Source organism: Furipterus horrens, unplaced genomic scaffold (genome assembly GCF_987537825.1).
Source record: "Furipterus horrens unplaced genomic scaffold, mFurHor1.1.pri manual_scaffold_5, whole genome shotgun sequence".
NCBI classification, from domain to species: domain Eukaryota; kingdom Metazoa; phylum Chordata; class Mammalia; order Chiroptera; family Furipteridae; genus Furipterus; species Furipterus horrens.
In genome coordinates, this window is record NW_028327175.1 from 202,772,679 (window position 1) to 202,791,710 (window position 19,032).

Consider the following 19,032-nt stretch of genomic DNA (forward strand, 5'->3'; position numbering starts at 1 on the left):
GGAGGCCAGAGCCCAAGGGTCAGGGTGGGGACAGAGCATGGTCCATTGTGCTGTGTAGAGGGGAAGTGCCCAGAGACTCACAGTGCTACCCTGTCCCTGGGCAGCCACGTGGCCGTCTGAGCTGGAGAAGGCCAGGCAGGGGCACACTTTGCGGAACCCCAGCCCAGAAAGGGCCCCTCAGAGCCAGGGCCCTGAGGCCACCAGCCGGAGAAAAGAGTGGAGATTCCCTGGGAGAACAGTGGACCTGGGGGGCTGGCACTGGGGCAGCCTAGGGGCCAGAATGTTCTGGAAGGAACAAGGAGATTGGTGAGAGGAGACTCCATCGGCCAAGGGAGAAGCAGGGTCTGCAGCGGGTGGCACAATGGGCTGGAGACAAGGCCACGTCCCAGAAGCGGACGTGAGGTCACGTGTGGGTGCAGAGGCGCCGGTTCCCTCTCTTGGCACTTAGAGACTGCGCAGCGGCCACTGGACAGAACACATATTGCTGCTACTGGAAGCAAGAAGAACGTGCTTTTTGAGATGGAGGAAAATCAGTTTGAATATTCAGGGGCACTTCAGAATTTGATTCTAAGATGCAAACATGCAGTGGGGTTGGCGTAGAGTCCCATGTTGGCCCCTTGTGTCACGTCAGGACCCTCACGGGCTCCGGGCTGTAGTTTCTCTGAGAGCAGGCCCCGCAGCCACACCCACAGTAACGGCGGCTCCGGGACCTCAGAGGCTCACACGTGGGTGCGTGCTCCCTGCCCGGGCCACTCAGCACGTCGAGGGGTCAGCCTCCTGTCAGCCACACGGAAATGGGGTCACTCGGCGCCCCGGGGACAAGATAAACGGCATGACAGGCCATCAGACAGCCTCTCCGCTCCATGGCGAGACACAGCGTTACGGCCACTGGGACAAACTGCCGTCCGCAGGATGGATGTGCCCGCGCCGGACGCAGCCCCAAAATCCATCGCATCCTTCATCCACCACCGGTCTTGTACCCGCCTGACAGAAATTTAATTCAAGCTGGCTCCTGAAAATAATTATTGTATTTTAAGAGTAGTAATCATTGGCCGGGACATGATTGAATGTGTCCATGCCTATTGACTTTTTCTATGATTTATGGCTTTGTTTAGTCGATATTCCCATCGAAATTGTATAATTAATTACACGTGTGCTGTCAGGCTGCAGGATGGAGCGCCCTGGCGAGGATTTGGAGAGATTAAATTTCACTGGGCTGTCCCGGCCGGCCGGGGTTTCCGCGGGGCCCAGCCTGCCCGACGGCAGTGTCTGCTGAGTGTTCGGCAGCCGCTGCAGCTCTGGGCGCATTGATTTTCTGGCTCTTTCCTTTATCAGCGCGGCGTCTTTGCAGCAACAGTGGAATCTGTACGGCTAGAGAACTCCTGACAGATACATATGATCGGCCGGCTGCTTTATCATTGTCCACACATGCCCCGCGCTGTTTTTCACTTTGTAATCAAGAAGAATGTTTAAGATACAAGTGGAACTGATTATCATGTTTGTGAAAAATCTCAGAGATACAAATGATCATCTCCACAGACATGCAGCATCGTTTCTAATCAGAAATGTCCCCTGTCGGTGCTTGGTACAAGCAGCAGGCCACCAGACCATTGTTTCGGGTGGACGGGGTATGAGCAGTCCCCAGGCCCTGGACTCAGGCACCATCTCCGTGCTGATCCCCAGGGGAGGGTCCCACCAACCTGTCAGAACTGAGCAATGGGCTAAGCCAGCCCATGCCTACCCTGCCCAGGGCAGCCAGGCTGGGGGTCTGATAGCCTGGATCGGGGCTCGTAAGTGCTGCTGTCTCAGGCCCACCTGGCACCGCGGAGGTTTGCGTCTGTTCGTGTAGACATGGGGTTAGCCCCCGCCTCCCCCGCACTGGAAAGTCCTGGAAAGCGAAGACTGCCTGGTGCCGTCCATGGCCCTGGGCAGCGTCTGGCATGGCCCCTGACACAGCAGAGGCTGAACGCGTCCACGTGGGACCGGAAGGCATGAGCGTCTCGGGACAGCTGCCTGTTCTGTGGCTGGGCTGGGGAGGACGGCCGTGCTGCGGGGCAGGACAGGCAGGGCGCACGGGACGGCGCAGTGGGCTCTGCTCCGGTCTGAGCGGCCGGGAGACCCAGTCTGGCCCCAAACCAGGTGCTCGTTTGCGGTGCTTGTTACTTAAGACCCTTAACGAGTGGGAGGGCGGGGAGATCGGGCGGCCCTGTCCCACAGGCTGCGCCTGGACGGGGCGGGGGGCCGCGGGTGCATCCACCCAAGCTGGGGGCAGGAAACCACCTTGCCAGCTGCCTCTGCCAGAGTTTTCCAGCTTTCCCGACCAGTCGCCAGGTGGGGCTGTGCTTACCGACGCATGTGCATGCGGACACAAACTGTCTCGAGTACACATGTGCACGTGAACACATGTTCATAAACACAGATACACACACACTGTGGACTGGTGTGTAACCCACGGGCACACCTGCCCTTGAAGGTGCGGTTCAGCCCCTGAGATGTCTCCTTACCCCTAGCCCCGCTGAGGAGCTGACTCTGAACTTTCCAGAGCCCCCCAGCGGTGGAACGAACCTTTCATGGGAAGCCAGTCTGCACTCCGCCCTCCCCTCCGCTGTCCTCGCCTTCACCCCCGGCCCCCGTTCCCGGCCCTGTACCCTGCCCAGGGCCCCGGCTCCTGGCCTGCAGGCTTGGCCCGTCTCAGCAGCAGCTGTGGGCGCATGTGTCCCCCTGGGGCCCCGAGCCTCACCAGGCAGGGCAGGAGGCTCTCTGAGACTAGGGTCTCTGCAGGGAGGGTCATGACCCGGACATCTGACAGAACTGTTGGAAATGGTCCCCGGTGTGCCAGAGCGCAGAGCTAGCCCCCTCCCGTGGGATTTCTGCTCCGCTTCCCCCTCCCCAGCCCAGGCGACAGGCAGGGCAGGCGGGGCTGCGGAGGGGGGCTGCCTGCCGGTGCTCAGGTAGCAGCCTGGCATGCGGGTAATTACTGTGTACACAGTGCTGCGATCGCACGCTTCGGGGGTGATGGATGAGGCGGCTTTGAGGGGAGCCCCTGCATGAGGCCGCGCGCCCACCCAGCTGTGAGGGGACATGATTAATGAACACGTGCCGAGGGTGCGTGTGGTGGTGGCTCGTCACAGCCCAGTGTGGCCAGAGGCTGCGTGGCGCCCCTTCCCTCCCAGGGCCACCGTGCTCCGTGGGGTGTGCAAACTTGGGGCCATTTTTATCAGCTCCCTCCGTGAGGTGGACACTGCTCACCTCTGACTTGGTCTGAGCAGAACAGGAGTGGTGTCTCCTCTTGGGGACAGTGCTGGCCCTGCCCACTGTGCCACGTGGCCTTTGCAGTGAGGCGGCTGCTCGGCCACAGGCGGGCGGGTCCCAGCACCAGCAGCAGCCCAGCTGGAGCCTGGATGTGGCCTGACCAGCAGGGGCTGCAGGGCGCCCCCCAGTCCCTCGGGACACAATCAGGCCGGTCTCGGTGGGAGGGGGTCCACCTACACCCAAACCTGTCGACTGGGGGTCGTGCCCCTGGAAGTTTCAGGGTCCCTGGGACCTCGCAGTGCCGCCAGACAGGCAACCAGTGACTCTTCTCATCTGTTTCTTTCTTCAGCTCCTAGAATTTGACCAAGAGCTCTCCGTCTTCAGGGACAGACTGCATGAGCTGGACATCTCGTTCCCGCCCAGGTAACTGTCCCTCTGTCCTCCCCTCGGGGCGGCCGGAACGCCCTTCCTGCGGCCTGAAGAAGCAACCGGCCGAGGCAAGGGCAACGAGGGCTTCTTTCTTTACCAAAGATGCTCTTCCAGGACGCGAAACCGGCCTCCCAGCTGTGCGCCTGGGGCCGGCAGCGGAGGCTCCTGCGCACGTCTTGCGCAGCAGGGTCTGCGTGGCTTTGGATGTGCCCGCCGGCTTCTGCTATGTTTCACTCTGACACTTTAGAATCCAGACGTTTATGGCATTTGCCACCTGTTCATCCACTCTGACCAGTCACTCACCCCAGTGCCTCCCAGGGGCCTGGACTCAGCCGAGAAGAAGGACGGACAGAAAGCCGCCAGGCCCTGGGCCTATGCCCCTGTGACCTCGGGGTGCAGGCTCTGGCCAGGAGGGTGGGCTCAGCACCCAGACCAATGGTGTGAGTGTCAGGGAGCCAGAGAAGCAGGGCTGTGGGCCCCTCTCAGCCCTCAGGCCCCCAGGCTGGTGCGCAGGCTGTCTCGGTGCTTCTGTGTGTTTGCGAGTGCGTCAGCAGTCCCCACCGCCCAGGGCTGCTCCCAGTGTAGTCAGCGCGCGCTGAGCCCTTCAGGCACGTCTGCAACCAGAGGTTGACATTCTCCAGGATTTGTTTGGACTCCCCTTCTTCCCCAGGGCTTTGCTGAGCTGGCGGAGGATGAAGGAGGCCTGGGAGCCCCCGTGGGCCAGGGTGTGACCCTGTGGACACCTGTGCCCACACTGGCCTCTGCCGGTCAAGTTTCTCCCAAACACTGTGGCCTTGAAAACCCCCCACACGGGGCACAGGAGTACAGCAGGTCCCTAGCAGGGTGCAGGGCTGGCAGTCCCTGGGCGGCCGGCTGGGGAAGCTCAGGCCTCCCTAGGAAGGCAGCTGTGACCTGGTGGCCCCTAACTCCACCTGTTCATCTGGGGTCTTTTCTGTCCCGGGGACATGGGAGGGGATGCTTTTGTGGCAAGTGGGAATGGCTTCAGAGAGCCCTCTGGGTGTTGATGTTTGGGTGTCCCCGCCGAACCCCCAGGACAGTATACTGGGGTGGCTTCATGTGCAGCCCACCTGCCCTCAGCAAGGTCACAGGACAGACCTGCTGAGCAAAATCTCCGCAGGGTTTATTGGTGGTTCATGTGGTAGGAGAATGGTCCCAGCGATGTCTCCACCCTCTTCTGGGAACCTGCGGATGTCCCACTTGAGGACAAAAGGGACTGGGCCATGCAGGGTGCCTTAGAGCAGGGAGTGCCCAGCCCTCAGGGGAGAGCTTTCGGGGCTGGGGGCAGCCTGCAGGCCCGCTTGACCGGTTGACTTAGTTTTTGGATATTTTCCCTGTGACTTGGAAATCGCGTGTGAAGGTTGCGAGATGGAGGAGTGGGGAGAAGAAAGGGAGAGGCATTTCTAACCAAGGCACAGCATTAGGGGCTGGGGCCCAGGTCCCCAGGAAGGACTCCAGCGACCTCAGCCTAGTCAGAGCATGAGCTCAGGTGCAAAACCCACCGAAAGTCCTGAGGTCATTCCTCCTGCAGCCCCCACTGCCCCGGTCACGCCTGAAGTCTCCCTCTCTTTGGTCGTACTGTATCTTTAAAGCCGTGTTGATGGCCACCACCCAGAGTCGCAGCCCCATGGCTGCCATGTGGGTGTGCAGAGCTGTCTCAAGCAGGAGTGTAGCCGGGGGACAGCAGGGCGATGGCTGGGGCGGCAGCTGTGGGCTTCGTACCTGTCCAGTGTGTTCTCAGACTCTGCCGTGAAACACACAATCTCAGGTGGTGTGTGTGTGTGCGGGAGAGTGTGCACACGCGGGTGTGTGCCCTGCATGGGGTGTGTGTGTTGTATACGTGGGGTATGTGTACAGACGATTGTGTGCATGGGTGTACCCACTGATCTGTGCACTGTGCAGCTGCATGTGCACTCGTGTACATGTGGGGGCATCACGTGGGTTCCGTGTATGTGTGTGCACGTCTGTAGGTATGTGTGTACGTACACAGGTACGGTGTGTCTGCAGGGTTATGTGAGTGGGTTATGGTCACTTGTGTGCACGTGTGTATGCATTCCATAGATTTGCATGTGTGTGTACAGTGTATACATGCATGGATGTGTATATGTGGGGGGTATGCATAGGTTTGACTATATGTACATGTGTGCACATCTTATAGAGTGTGGGTTATGTGTGCACATGTGTCTGAATATGTGTACACATGGGCCTGTGTGTATATATGAGGTCTCTCCAGAAGGTATCCAGCCATGTAATATGAAAAATAGAGACATGTATTGAAGAAGATACAAGACACAGGAAACACGGTACACGGGACAGTGACGCCTCGGTCCCCTTCAGAGCAGGCACCTCGGGACCCCACACAGGTCTCCCAGTCGCCATCCGCTGCCCCATCGTATTTTCCTGAATCTCATCAACCATCTGAAATCACTTCCCTTTCGAAGCTGATTTTAGTTTTGGGAAAAGCCAGAAGTCCCAGGGGCCAAATCTGGGCTGTAGGAGGGCTGAGTCACGTGGGTGATGGGATGTTTCACCAAAGACTCTGCACGAGATGTGATGCGTGAGCAGGCGTGTTGTCGTGATGAAGCTGCCCGGCACCAGGTGCCCACAGCTGCGGCCTCTGAATCAGCTGAATAGTTTCTGCAGAGGAACGGTCAAGCTTCACGCAAAACGTGATGCAGATTTGTTGCTCTACCCGCTCAGTCACTTTGAATGGGACGGCCACACAGTACACACGCTCAGTCAATGGCATCTACCACCCCCGCTGACATGTACAGTGAAGTCGTCATTGTTCACGCATGCGCATTCCAGCCCACTCCTTGGCTACCGGGTTCCATTGGTGCTGCACAAACTGCTCTCGTTATGTTAACAACACCTGACTGTTTTCCAGACAGACCTCGTCATATGTATATGAATGTGTGTAGATATGCACTGAGCGGTTGTGGGTATGTGTGTGCATGAGTTGTACCTGTGCATGCACATGGTGTATACATGGGAATATATACATGTGTAAGGTGTGTGTGCATGTGCACAGTTTGGGTATGTGGTGTGCATGCACCTGCATAATGTGCGTAGGTATGTCCATGGGTGTGGTATGGGTGGGTATGTTGCCTGGGTGTGGATGTGGGTGGGTGTGTACATTGCATGGGTGTGTGCGGACATGTGAGTTAGAGTGTGTGCAGTATGTGGGTGTGGGTGGGCATTTTGTCTGGATGTTCATGGTGCCTGGGTGTGTGCCCCATGTGCGCATATATGGGTGTGGGGGGGTGTTGGTGTGTGTGGGACTGGGTGTGGATGTAGGGTATATATGTCTGTGTGCTGCCTGGGTGTGTGTACTGTGTGGGTGTCACTGGTGCACAGCTTTTAGCATGGAGCCGTCTGTCGCTGGTGGGAGTGGTTGAGGACCCTGTCTTGCAGCAGAGGATTCACAGTGGACTCTGCCTGAAGGAGCGCGGGGACACTGCCCAGGCTGTCCTGGCCCTGTGGGGAGAGGTGGCTACACTGAATCATGAGATGAAGAAGCACTTGTCCCAGGGGGCTCCCTCAGGAGATTGGCACCTGTTCCCTTTACCGGATCTGTCCTCTCCCGCACCAGGGTGCCAGGGCACCTTGTGGGGACAGAGGTAGAGTCCCATCTCCCACACCAGGGTCCCATGCAGGACACCCCAGAGTCTGAGGCCGGCCTCAGACATGCAGCTGCCCAGGGGCTCCACAGAGACCCCGCCTCCCCTCGGGCCCAGCACCCACTCACTGCTCCTGCCTCGGAGCCCCAGTCTGGCTGCTGCCTGGGAGAGCCCAGCCTAAGTAGACGCGGCTGGGCTGGGCAAGGCCTCTGTCCCCTTGTGCTGCCAGCCGGGGCACGTGATCACCAGTGACTGCTGACCATCATGTCGTCGACACTGAGGGAGACAGACGCAGCAGCGCAGCTGCAGCGGCCCGGGGTGTCCTCACCGCCCTGCACGGCAGGGAGGCGCCCTGCGTCCAGCACCCAGCCCTGAGAGGCACAGTCTGCCCCCAAGGACGGAGCCTCAAGCCCAGACCCTGCTGGTGGCACCCTGTCCACTCCCCAGGGAGCTCCTCCAGGACCCCCTTTCCTGAAGTCAGAGAATTTGGATCCCCAAGAAGTGGCCCCACAACACGACAGCACCCCTTCCTGACATCACTGGGCTGTGTCAGCGACAGAGGCCGATGGCCCCTCCTGCAGGGCCCTGTCCAGGGCTCTGTCCTTCATGTCTATATTGCAGATGACAGCTGGCTGTCCTGCCACTGCCTCTGGCTCATCTCAGACACAGCCCAGTATCTGTGCTGGTCCTCGGGTAGTAAAGGGACCAACCTTCCCACTCACTGAGGAGGGAAAGCATGTCCCACCACCAAGTGGCTGCGGTTGGCTGTGGGGACGGGTCCCATGTGGCCCCGGGACCCCAGAGAGCCCTGCTCCGTGCTCACACCTACTCATAGTTACTGTACCTTTAATTACTAACTTACTTTTAAATAATAATAAGCCACTGCACGTTAACATAACATTTTTATGAAAAAAAAAGTATTTCCTAATCAAAACATAATTTGTAGGAGAGTGGCATGGTTTCACATTTAAAACAATATTCTGAAAGCTCAGCTAAATAGATGACAACGGGGCCTCGTATCTGCTCCTGCCCAGCCCCAGTGGCTGCTGGGTGGCCCGTGTGGTGGCCTGCCCTGCAGGAGGGCACGCCCACGGCCCCCGACCACCTCTTCCCACCGAATCCCAAGCATCAGGGTCAGAGGCCTGAGGGCCACTGACGGGGCCCCTGGAGCTGCTGGCCCAGGTGTTCCGCAGAGGAGCCGGCTCTGTGCGCGCTCGGGCGACACTCAGGGGTGGGGCGCATGCCAGCGACACCCCGACTCCCACTGGTCCGCGCACCCTGTTGGACACAGCACACGCACATGCTCATCTCCAAGTGCTGAGGAGTCAGGGGCCAGAGAACCAGTCGTACGAAAGTGGCCGACGCCCAGGGACCCCCGGGTGCAGGTGCGCTCTACCCAGGGCGGAGCCCGCGTGCCCGCCTCCCGCACCCGGGCTCCCACGCGGACGCGACAACGCTGCTCTCAGAGGTGTCGGTGTGGCCACAGTTCGGCCGCCGTCTTTTTCTGTGATTCCAGTTTTGTTGCTTTTCTAGGAATTTCAGAAACGGCTGGTGTTTTTGGAACCAAGTCTTGGAGGCCCCAGGTGGGGCTGTGGGAAAGTCTCTGGTGACACACGCAGCCCCACGTTCTCGGTGACAGCATTGGCCTCCATGCTGCTGTGCCTGTGCAGAGCTGGGACTGGGCACAGCTGCTACCTTACCGGGACAGATTCGAGGGCCCTGTCCTCACCCTCCCTGAGGCGCGCAGCGCGCCCCTTCCCTGTCTGTTCCGGGGGCTGGTTCCGGAAGGGCCCCCCCCCATTTCCTGCTGAGTCGGGGCGGCCCTGCAGATTCTGGCAGATTTGGCCTGGCCAGCAGGCCTTGTGCTGGCCTCAGGGCCTTGGTGACGCCTGGCCTACCCAGCCCGCCCTCATGGGACATGGGCCTGGTGGGCAGGGCTGGCCTCCCAGCTGAGGGGCCCCTGCTCACATCCTGAGGTGCAGGGCAGTTGGGGGTGGCAGGGCCTTGAGGACAGGTGGGCAATTGTTAGCTTTATCACCCTGCCATTCATGATGGCAGTCCCCCCCCCGAGCTGCCCCGCGTCCCCACCCTGCGTGGGTTTGCTTTCAGATAAGTCTGAGGGTACAGCCAGCCCCGGTTAATCAGTGTCTGCTCCTGAGCTGCGGCTGGGCCGTCCTGGGCCTCAGGAGGAGGGCGGAGGGGCAGGGGCCTGGCCAGGGCTCCAGGCTCTCGGGTCCCCGCCCGCGGGCAGGGAGGAGGCAGCCCGGTACTCCCTCGTGGCCCCAAGTGCACAGGGACCATCGCTCACAGAGCTACTTAGCAGGCGCCTTTGGTACCCGGGGCACCAGCCCCTCGGGGGGCGTGGGCATGTGTTGCCGCCGCGGGTGGGACCTGAACACAGGTGCTCTGGGAGGGGAGGGCTCTGTGGTCGAGACCGTGTCATGGGCCCCACTGACCGGAAGCAGTGGCTTCTGGAGCAGGTGGACGTCGCTCTGTCTCCACCCCAACCGCGTCTCTGAGTGGCAACGGGCACCAAGCCCCCCCAACTGCTGACACACACCTGCCCCTCACACAGGGCGTGGCTGGGGCCAGGGAGCCAGTGCCGGGCTCCACTCACGGCACCACACGTGGCAATGGAATGCTCCGGAGGCGGTAGGACATGCCTGACTCACAGCATCGGTGCAGAGGCCACCAGACAGTGCTGGGCTGCCGGGCGGGTGGCAGTCTGTCATCTTGTTTTGCAGCCCCTTTGTGACAAAGGCATCCTCCCCCCGCACAGCCTGCAAGGACCAGCTGGCAGTGGGCTCAGAGCCTGCAGGACCTTCTGACCCTGACCTTTGTCCCAGCCGTGGGTGGGCGTTGCCTAGTGGCCTGCGTGTTGTCCTTTGGGAAGGGGAAGGCCTGTGTGGGTCCCACTGCACATGCCCGATTGGACGGCCCGTCCCAGGCAGAGCAGGGCCCAGTCGGGCTAAACTGAGGAACCTTGGACGCGGCGCTGTCATTTCAGGGTGGAGACGGGCCAGGCACTCGCTGCCACTTGTCCCGAGGAGGCGCTGTGGGCGCTGGTGTTCTGTGCTGTCAAATAAGTGGGGCTGGGAGGGGCTGCGTGGGCAGGCGTCCAACTGCATCTGCTGCTTCAGGTCTTTGTCCAATCCAGCGGGGGCTCTGTGCGCAGGCCGGGGTCACAGTCCGGTCTCTGGTGACAGTGGGTGCGGCCAGTACAGCCCCGCCGCCTGCCTGCGAGGCACTCAAGGCCCCCGCCCCAGAGCAGGGCTGGGGGCGGCCCAGAAACTGGAAAGAGGGAAACTTAGCGGAGGGGAAGGCGCTGCGTCCGGCCAGTACCGTGTAACACTTTAGAGCTGACCTACAGGGACCCGTTACTTTCACAAGGAGAGACCCTGATGGGTCGTGAAGGCCACATAAGGTGCACCACACCGTGGGAACACACGCACTGCAGGGCCACCACACTGGGGACACACGCACTGCAGGGCCACTGTGCCATGGGGACACACGTACTGCAGGGCCACCGCGCCGTGGGGATGCGGGGCGCTGCAGGGCCACTGTGCCATGGGGACACACGCACTGCAGGGCCACTGCACCGTGGGGATGCGGGGCGCTGCAGGGCCACTGTGCCATGGGGACACACGCACTGCAGGGCCACCACACTGGGGACACACGCACTGCAGGGCCACCACACTGGGGACACACGCACTGCAGGGCCACCACACTGGGGACACACGCACTGCAGGGCCACTGTGCCGTGGGGACACACGTACTGCAGGGCCACCGCGCCGTGGGGATGCGGGGCGCTGCAGGGCCACTGTGCCATGGGGACACACGCACTGCAGGGCCACCGCGCCATGGGGATGCGGGCGCTGCAGGACACACTGAGAGCAGCGAAGTCTCTGCACAATGCCAGATTGTTCTGAGTCCGTTTATTATGACTTCAGTGCGACCGCATCAGAATGCCCTTGGCAGCAGGAGGAAGGTGGGGGGAGGGCGAGGAGGGGGGCGAGGGCCTGGCGAGGGCTCTCGGGCTTTCGGGTTGGGTTAGCAGCTTTACACACACACCAGGGAAGGCCCACTGGCAACACAGAGCCCAGAGGCGGGAATGTTCCAGTGAGTTCTGGAAACAGGAGGAAGCTGCCCATGGCGGCGGGGGGGCAGGGGGGGGGTGCAGGGGGGTACGTGAGGGGCCTTGGACAGGCGGCTGTAGGACTCTGTGGGCAGGTGGCCGGTGTCTGAGGACAATGGGACCGTGCTCAGCTGGTGGCCATAGGCCCAACCTGGGGGCTGGCAGCACTCCCGTTTGCATCACTCCCTGGTCAGTCGGAGGCTGTGGTGCCTCCACCCCTGAGGGGCTCCCCAGGCCTCTCCCGGTGGCCAAGCAGGTCCGTGCAGTGGGGCCTTTGTGGCCAGGGCAGGGTCCGCAGCAATGACCCCAAGGCCAGGGCCCCTGGGCGCTTCCTGAGAGGAGAACTGAGGTGGCAGCAGGTTGTTGGGCCCCGGGCGTGTCGCCAGGCTGGGCCCCAGCTTCCCACAGGCTCCCGCTGGGCACATCCATGTGACCGGGCCCTTGAGGTCCTGACGCCATTTTTCTTCCACGCAGGTTGTATTGTACTTTAGACCATGTCCGAAAATAAAAGCAAAGTTTGATAGAGGATCATTTCTTTAAAGGAACTGTGAGTTTGACTTTATATTCTAGAAAGTTCTATACAGTTACTCTTTCCCTGGAGAACCAGCCATTCCATGGGCTTTAGAGAGAAGCCCCACCGCTGTCTGCAGGCCCCAGAGGAGGGGCCAGAGCCTCCTGCTGACCCGCCTCTGTCCTGTCTCCCCAGCTACCCGTACAGCGAGGACGCCAGCCAGGGCAAGCAGTACATGAACACCCGGTGCCCCGCCTGGTGTGACCGCGTGCTCATGTCCCCGTCTGCCAAGGAGCTGATTCTGAGGGTAAGCGGTGGACGAGCTCTGCCCGGCCTGCGGGGCCTGTGGGCAGAGTGGGGCGGGGCGTCTGGGACCTGCAAGATCTGACATTGGGAAGTTTTCAGGCTTCCTGGGGCCTCTTGGTTTTCCAGGGATTTCCACTCCCATATCTTAACACAAAAAGAACGTTTTCAAACGAATCGCTACCTGAATTGGTTTGTCAGCCCCACTAATGCAATCATGAACAAGGGTAAGGATGACCACCGACTCCCCTGGCAGCAGCCTGGTGCCCAGTCTGCCATGGGCAGGGGCACGGTGACCCCACTGCCCCAGGCCACCCCAGACGTCAGCTCCATCTCCTCCTGGCTCCAGGAAATCCCCTCCAAGTGCCCTGGGCTGCACTCACCGGTCCTGTCTCTGCTCCTGGGCCAGAACCTGGGCCTCGCCCACCGGGCAGGAGGGGTTGCTGGCAGGAGGGCAGAGCCCCTACATTCTGCCCTTAGCACACACGCCACCCACGTGCCCCATGCCCCATGCCACGTGGGGCCCTGCCCTCCCCCACTAAGGGGCCCTGCCGGCCTTACTGGTGAGGGTCCTGCCCTGGGTGCTCCTCCCTGAGGCCGGAGCGGCCCGGGAGGAAGCCTGTGCTCACGGGGCCTGCAGGCCTGCTCTGCCGGGCAGAAGGTGCCCGGCAGCCCTTCCAGCCTGTGCGCAAGCCCTGCCTGGGCCCCAAGCCTGGCCACTCTGAGCACATGGGGCAAGCTGAGCACAGGCTGCCCTCCAGAACAAGCGCCTCTGGGGATGGGACAGGTGCCACCTACCTAGGGGAACGTCAGAAAGCAAGGGACGTGCATTCTGCCCTGAGAGCTCCAGTGCGGGGCCCCATGCTGCCCCCACGCCTGCAGTCGGGGCTCACGGCAGCTCAGCGGGAGGCGGGGCTTAGACTGTTTCACATCCTCTCACGTCTATGGTTTGGGGGGATGAGCTCTGATGCTGCAGATGTGATGGGGGCCAACTGGGCCGAAGTCCGGACAGGCCCTCCCCTGGGGAACGCTGGGTGGCGGGCGTTACAGGCCGCAGATGCTCCAGGCTGCTTCCCCGGCCTCATCCATCACGCCACGCTCGGTTTCCTCGTCATCATGTTCCGTCTGCTTCCCGCCTGAAAACGCCGAAGGTGGCGGCGCGGCAGGGCTGCCTGCAGGCCGGTGATGGATGCTCAGCGAGGTGTGCCGCGCCCGCGGTCATTTGTTTATGTGTCTCAGGATTATGCAGTTGGAAGCCCACAGTTTTGTGCTGCCTTTGTAAATTACCGCGCCATCGGTGATGGATGGCCCACTCGCAGGGCGGCGGGGCGGCTGTGAGGGGCGGGAGGTGCCGCAGAGGCTGAGTTCTCCCCCCACCACCGGCTGGTGAGCACACCGCCAAGTAAACCTGACTGGCAGCTTCCTGCTGCATTAAAGGTAATTCAGCTTCCACCTGAGAGTCTCAGGTGCTTCTGCTGTGGATCGAAAGCCCCGGCCCAGTCAGAGCTGACTGGTGGCTAGAAACAGGGCCTTCACCCTCGCCCCCGAAGTGAGGTGTCTGCCAGGCACAGCAGGGGGCGGCCAGCCACGGTGGGCTTGGGGTGCTGTGCCTCCGCCCGGTCCAGGGCCCAGAGGCCCCAGTGCTGCCGCATCAGCCGGAAGCTTCCATCCCCCGGCCAGCAACTGCCTCGCGGGGCCAGTGGCGCCGGGGAAGGGCTCGCTCACAGGCCCCTCTGTTTGCTTTTCCCAGGCGGAGAGCGAGGAGGGCATCACGTACGACCACATCGGGCCCAGCGTCTGCATGGGAGACCACAAGGTGATGCGGCCTGGGCCAGAGAGGCAGCGGCCACCCTGACCTCCTGTCCCTGTGTTACACTCCACCACCCCCCCCCCCAGTCAGACTTCCCAGGAGAGGCTGAGCCGTCTGCCGTCTGTGTTCACTTAACTCTAATAAAAGGCCAGGCGGTGGCAGGTAGGCAGGCAGAGGAGAAGGCAGAAGTGACTCATCACCGTAGAACAGAATACAGTTCTACCGTTTGTAACCAAGCACATGCAGGTTCCCACAGACGACGTCACGGCCACTTCCCAAGTGTGCACCTCAGCTGTTTCTGGTCCTCGCCGAGCAGGCTCAGCGGGCAGGTGGAGCGGGGGTCTCAGGCCAGCGCTTCAGGCACTAATTCCCACGGGAGACTGTCCTCGCTGAGGGTCGTGCAGCAACGGGGTGCACCTCCCAGGCCGCCTGGAGGGCTCCACGCGCTCCTGTTGTGAGGCTGTGGGGCTGAGACCACGGGGTGCTGTCCTGAGACGTGGCCCCCACGGGGACGCCAGGCGGGAGCTCGGTCCCACAGCCCGTTATGGGGGCCCAGTCAGCAGTCTAAGTCCGTCCTTATCTAAAAGCACCTCGTTACAGGACAGGAAGCCACTTTGCCTGGAGTCCCTAGGGGCCCGTCCTGGCTTCGATTCACGTCAGTGGGGCTCCGGGGTGGCCCCGAGTGCGTGTGAGGGTGGAGTTGGCCGCTGGCCGCCCGGGTGCTGACGCCTCCTCTTGTCCCACTGCAGCCCGTGTTCCTGGCCTTCCGCGTGGCGCCCGGGGCAGGTAAAGCTCACGCACACGTGCACAAGTGTTGTGTCGTGCAGTGACGTGTGGTAAATATGGCTCCTTCCCTTGAGTTCACCTTTTCTGAGCTTTGCCCCTGTGTCTGTCCCTTTAACAAACCACTGGTTCCATGCAGGGAGGCGAGGCCAGCACCAGGAGCGGACCCTCCGCCAGCCCTGCCTGTAGCGCCAGCAGCGGATGGAAGTCGCGTCCATTGAGATCCACACTCAACAGCTGCATCGATTAACTCGCCCGAGCGCCGCCCGCTAGCGGCGGCCCACACTCTGCTTCGCCTCCGGCCGTCCCGGGGGAGCCGCACATACCTCACCGTCTTGTCTGCTCATGTGACATTAAGTAGACGTATTGGGGTTTTTAATAAGTCACAGTCCTGTTGCCAAAACTCTAATAGCAGAGATTCTGTATTTTAGACTTCACGGTTTTCAGTTTGTAATAATTGTCAGCGTGGGAACCCACGGGTGTCTGCGCCCTGCTGGCGGCTGGAGGCGTGCCCGGGCCGGGCAGGCTCCGTGCTGACCTCGGGGAGCGCGGCTCCGGGTCCAGCTGACGGCCCCTCCCGTGCTGTTCCCTCTACTGCCATGTACATGGTTCTGAATCACACTGCAGCTGCTTCCCGGTTTTATATATAAATATATATAAATATATACTTTTTAAAATAATTTATAAATTGTACCAAAACTTACGCTAAATGTACTTTCCAGTATGAACGCTCGAGTGTCACCTCTGCGAGTAGAATCGGAGCCTCGGAGTTCAGCTCTGAACGTCACGCACCTGCAGGACCAGTGATGTGAGCTGGCAGTGCACCGTGGGTGACCGGCGACAGCTCACCTGGCCACACTCAGCCGCCGCTCCTCTGCCTTCTTCTGTGTTGTATTAAGACCTGAATGTGAAGTTTCTAGCCGGCCTGGGTGAACCTTTTAAGAATTTTGTAAACCGTTTTGTCTTTTGTTACTGTTCTATGGTGCCAAGTATTCTACATAAAACAATAATATCATGGGGGACATAGAGTAGCCTAGTCTGCTTCCAGTAGAAACTGCTTTTAACATGAACTGTACATAAAAACGTTGAGAAACAACTGTCCTGGGCTCGCGGCAGAGGCCCCGGCCTCCCGCTCTCCCAGCGCCGAGTCTGCGCGAGCGGCGGCGGAGCCTGTCCCTCTGCTAGAACACTAAGAAGCCCGGCAGCGTCCCGGGCAGCGGGGCGGTGGGCGCGCGCGGAACCTGCGTCCTGGACAGTGGGGCGCGCGGCGGGCGGCAGTTCTGTCCAGCGGGGTTTCAGCGGCTGGTCACTGTGGAGCCTTTAGAAACGGCCGCTCCGGTTCCTAAGCAATAAAATTGATCACAGTGAACGCAGTCCTACCGCCTGTTTCTCCTCCCTGCGCTCGGCAGCCCTGTGCCCCCTGCCTCCTTCCCGCCGCGCTCAGCAGCTGCCCGGGAGCCCCCCCAGATGCCGCGCTCAGCAGCCGCCCGGGAGCCCCCCCAGATGCCGCGGCCCCGAGCAGAAGCATCTCCCGGCCTTCCTACCTGGGCGTTAAGGAGTGGGACCCCCGCCCCCCGCCCGGCGTTTTTAATGAGATCATGTAAATGCTTGGCTACCCTCCCCCTTGAGACTGGAAACTCCTTTGCTCCTAGCATTAGCTGAGAGAAGACTTCACGTGCAGAAATAAAGTAAATTTTCATATTGCGCCTTTGAAAAGAAAACACCACCAGCCGCCGCTGCTTGGAAGTGCCAGCTCTGCAGCCGGCGGCACAGCCACGTGGTGACAAAGCCCCGGCTGTTTGTTCCTCTGCAGCATCGAACAGAAATCGCAGCGTAATAGAATAGTTGATACTTAATTTTTAGAATTGATACTCAATCCTTACGCCCATTAGGATGCAACATGCAGAGTCGGGGCCACAGAGTCTAGCAGAGGACGGTCTGTTAACGAGACAGAGGAGGGTGGCGGTTCCGGGACCGGCCCTCGAACGGCGGGAGCCGAGAGGAGGGCGTCCGGGCCGTGCTGGCGGGCGGCCCAGTCCCGCCGATTCACCCGCCCGCCCGCCGGGCAGAGCGCCGACCGCTGCCCGGGCTGTGCCGTCCCCGCCGCTCCTGGGTCCCAGTGCGAGCTGAATAGCACTTTCTCTAACGGGAGCGGAAGAGCCGGGAATTCAAAACCCACTTCCCCCGTGTGAGCTCAGGGCGAACTTGCACGTATTCGGCTACCGGGGCGAAGGCACTTTAATACGCAGTCAGGGCAGAACGCGTCCGCGGAGGCCGGGCGGGAAGGGAGCGGGGACGGGCCCGAAGGGAGCGGGGACGGGCCCAAAATGTGTCTCAATCCGCAACCTAATCCGTCTGAGCCGGCGCGACGCGGGCCCGCGGCCCCCGGGAGGGATGGGCGGGAGTCCCGCCGCCCCGCGTCTCACCTGCCGGCGCTGCGCGCCCCGCTCCGTCCGGCTCCTCGCAGCTCTTCCTGCGCCGGGTCCGGCGGCTCCTTCTCGCAGAGCGTTCGCGGGGCCGGGCCGCCCTCCCGCGCGCCAGGCCTTCGCCGGCCCCCGGCTCCCACCGCCCCGTCGGCCGCAACCTCCGCTCTGGGGCGCGGGGCCCGGGGCCCGGGCTGGTTCCGCCGCGCACGACCCGCGCAGGACCTTGGCAGCCCGGAGAAGGGACGGAGAGGAAGAAACACGCGGAGCAGCCGGGAGCCGCGGCTCCGACGGGACGTGTTAAATAATTTATTGATGATACAAAGTGATTCCGCCGAGCCCGAGCCGGCCGCTTTATAACTTATTCTGTAAAAATATATGTACAGCTCCGGCGAGGGGGCGCCGGCCCCGCCCCTCCCCGCCCTCCGGCCGCGCGCGGCCTCACAAGGCGTCCCCTACGCCGCCGCCGCCGCAAGGGCTGACCAACGCCAAGTTCGAGGGTTTGTGCTTCTTGAGCAGCCGCGTGATCTTCTCGTCGTCTGAGTTGGGGTCCAGGGGCCGGTTGTACTCATCGTCGTCCTCCGCGTCCGACGCCCCGACCTTCAGCTTCTCGGCGTCCGAGTCCTGCTTCTTCTTGGCAGAAGCCATCTCCGCCGCGTGCCGCTTGCGCCACTTGGTTCGGCGGTTCTGGAACCACACCTGGCGGCGCAGGAGGGCATCAGATGGCGCCTCCGGGGCGCCCCGCCTGCCGCCCGGCCCCCACCCCGGCCGCCGGGCAGCGGCACCTCTGGAGCTGGGCCGAGGCCCGCGGCCGCGCGCGGGCCGTTCGCAGGACGCGGACGGGAGGGTCTGCCTGGTGCCTGGGGACCCGCGAGCGGCCGCCCGGCCTCGCATCCTCACCTTGACTTGGCTCTCGGTCATGCCCAGCGAGTAGGCGAGGCGCGCGCGCTCCGGGCCCGCCAGGTACTTGGTCTGCTCGAAGGTCTTCTCCAGCGCAAAGATCTGCTGGCCGGAGAAGGTCGGCCGCGAGTGCTTCTTCTTGCCGTCCTTGCCCAGGACCCCGCCGGCCTGGGCTGCACAGGAGAGCGGGTGAGCGCGGCCGCCGCGCCCCGCCCCGCGCCCCGCGCCCCGGGCCGACTCCCGCGTGCGCCACTCACCCGGGCCGGCCAGGCGCGGGTCCCTCCAGGCTGAGCCCTGCACCACGCCGGGCCAGAAGATGGGCGCGCGCCCGGGCAGCTCGGCCAGCGGTTTGGGGTAGCCGCGCGCGACGGCGGCCGCGGGCCCGAAGTACACGCCGGCCGACGAGGCTAGCCCGTTGAGACGGGGCAGGCCACCCAGGAGGCCGCCGCCCGCCGCGCCCACCGGCCGCCCCAGGATGTCGCTGATGCCGTGCGGGGTACCGAGCGGCAGCTGCGCGCCCAGGCCCCCCAGCGAGGGCGCCTTGAAGCCGGCCGGGCCCTGCAGCGCGTACGGGAACAGCGACGTCTTCATCTCGGCCATGTTGTGCAGCGCGGCCAGCGGCGCGCTGCTCAGTAGGAACGCGCCCGGGCGGTTAGCGTCCATGGGCGCCGCCGCCACTGGCCCGGGCGCCCATCCGGCCCGGGAAGTTCGCGCGCGGCCCAGGCGGGCGCCGCTGCACGGGGCGCGGGGCGCGAGACGCGGAGCGCGATGGGCGCCGACGGCCCCGGAGGGCGGGCGCGAGGCTCGGGCCGGGCCGGGCCAGGCGGCGGCGGCGGCGGCGGCGGGAT

General features: G+C 62.4%; 2 protein-coding genes across 2 annotated transcripts in view; one reads left to right on the plus strand and one right to left on the minus strand.

Annotated features, from left to right (window-relative positions):
• Positions 1-15,828, plus strand: part of INPP5A (inositol polyphosphate-5-phosphatase A) — a 138,749-nt gene extending 122,921 nt beyond the window's left edge. Inside the window, exons 12-15 of the mRNA XM_090278800.1 lie at positions 3,602-3,675; positions 12,161-12,272; positions 14,019-14,084; positions 14,828-15,828. Coding sequence (XP_090134926.1) covers positions 3,602-3,675; positions 12,161-12,272; positions 14,019-14,084; positions 14,828-14,908 — 333 coding nt within the window. The 3' untranslated portion in view covers positions 14,909-15,828. The remainder of the gene's footprint in view (positions 1-3,601; positions 3,676-12,160; positions 12,273-14,018; positions 14,085-14,827) is intronic.
• Positions 15,829-17,589: 1,761 nt separating this feature from the next.
• Positions 17,590-18,903, minus strand: NKX6-2 (NK6 homeobox 2). Its single transcript, XM_090278802.1, has 3 exons — positions 18,442-18,903; positions 18,185-18,357; positions 17,590-17,983 (listed from the first exon to the last, which is right to left on the minus strand). The coding sequence occupies exons 1-3, from the start codon at positions 18,845-18,847 to the stop codon at positions 17,726-17,728; spliced, it is 837 nt and encodes a 278-aa protein (XP_090134928.1). The 5' UTR covers positions 18,848-18,903; the 3' UTR covers positions 17,590-17,725.
• Positions 18,904-19,032: the final 129 nt, after the last annotated feature.

What these genes read in the sequence shown, in the direction of transcription:
- NKX6-2 (XM_090278802.1), bottom strand. Translation starts at nt 18,847, where the DNA reads ATGGACGCTAACCGCCCGGGCGCGTTCCTACTGAGCAGCGCGCCGCTG. An exon ending in CCCGCGCCTGGCCGGCCCGG is followed by an intron (nt 18,358 to 18,441) that starts GTGAGTGGCGCA and finishes TCTCCTGTGCAG; the next exon opens with CCCAGGCCGGCGGGGTCCTG. An exon ending in TGACCGAGAGCCAAGTCAAG is followed by an intron (nt 17,984 to 18,184) that starts GTGAGGATGCGA and finishes CTGCGCCGCCAG; the next exon opens with GTGTGGTTCCAGAACCGCCG.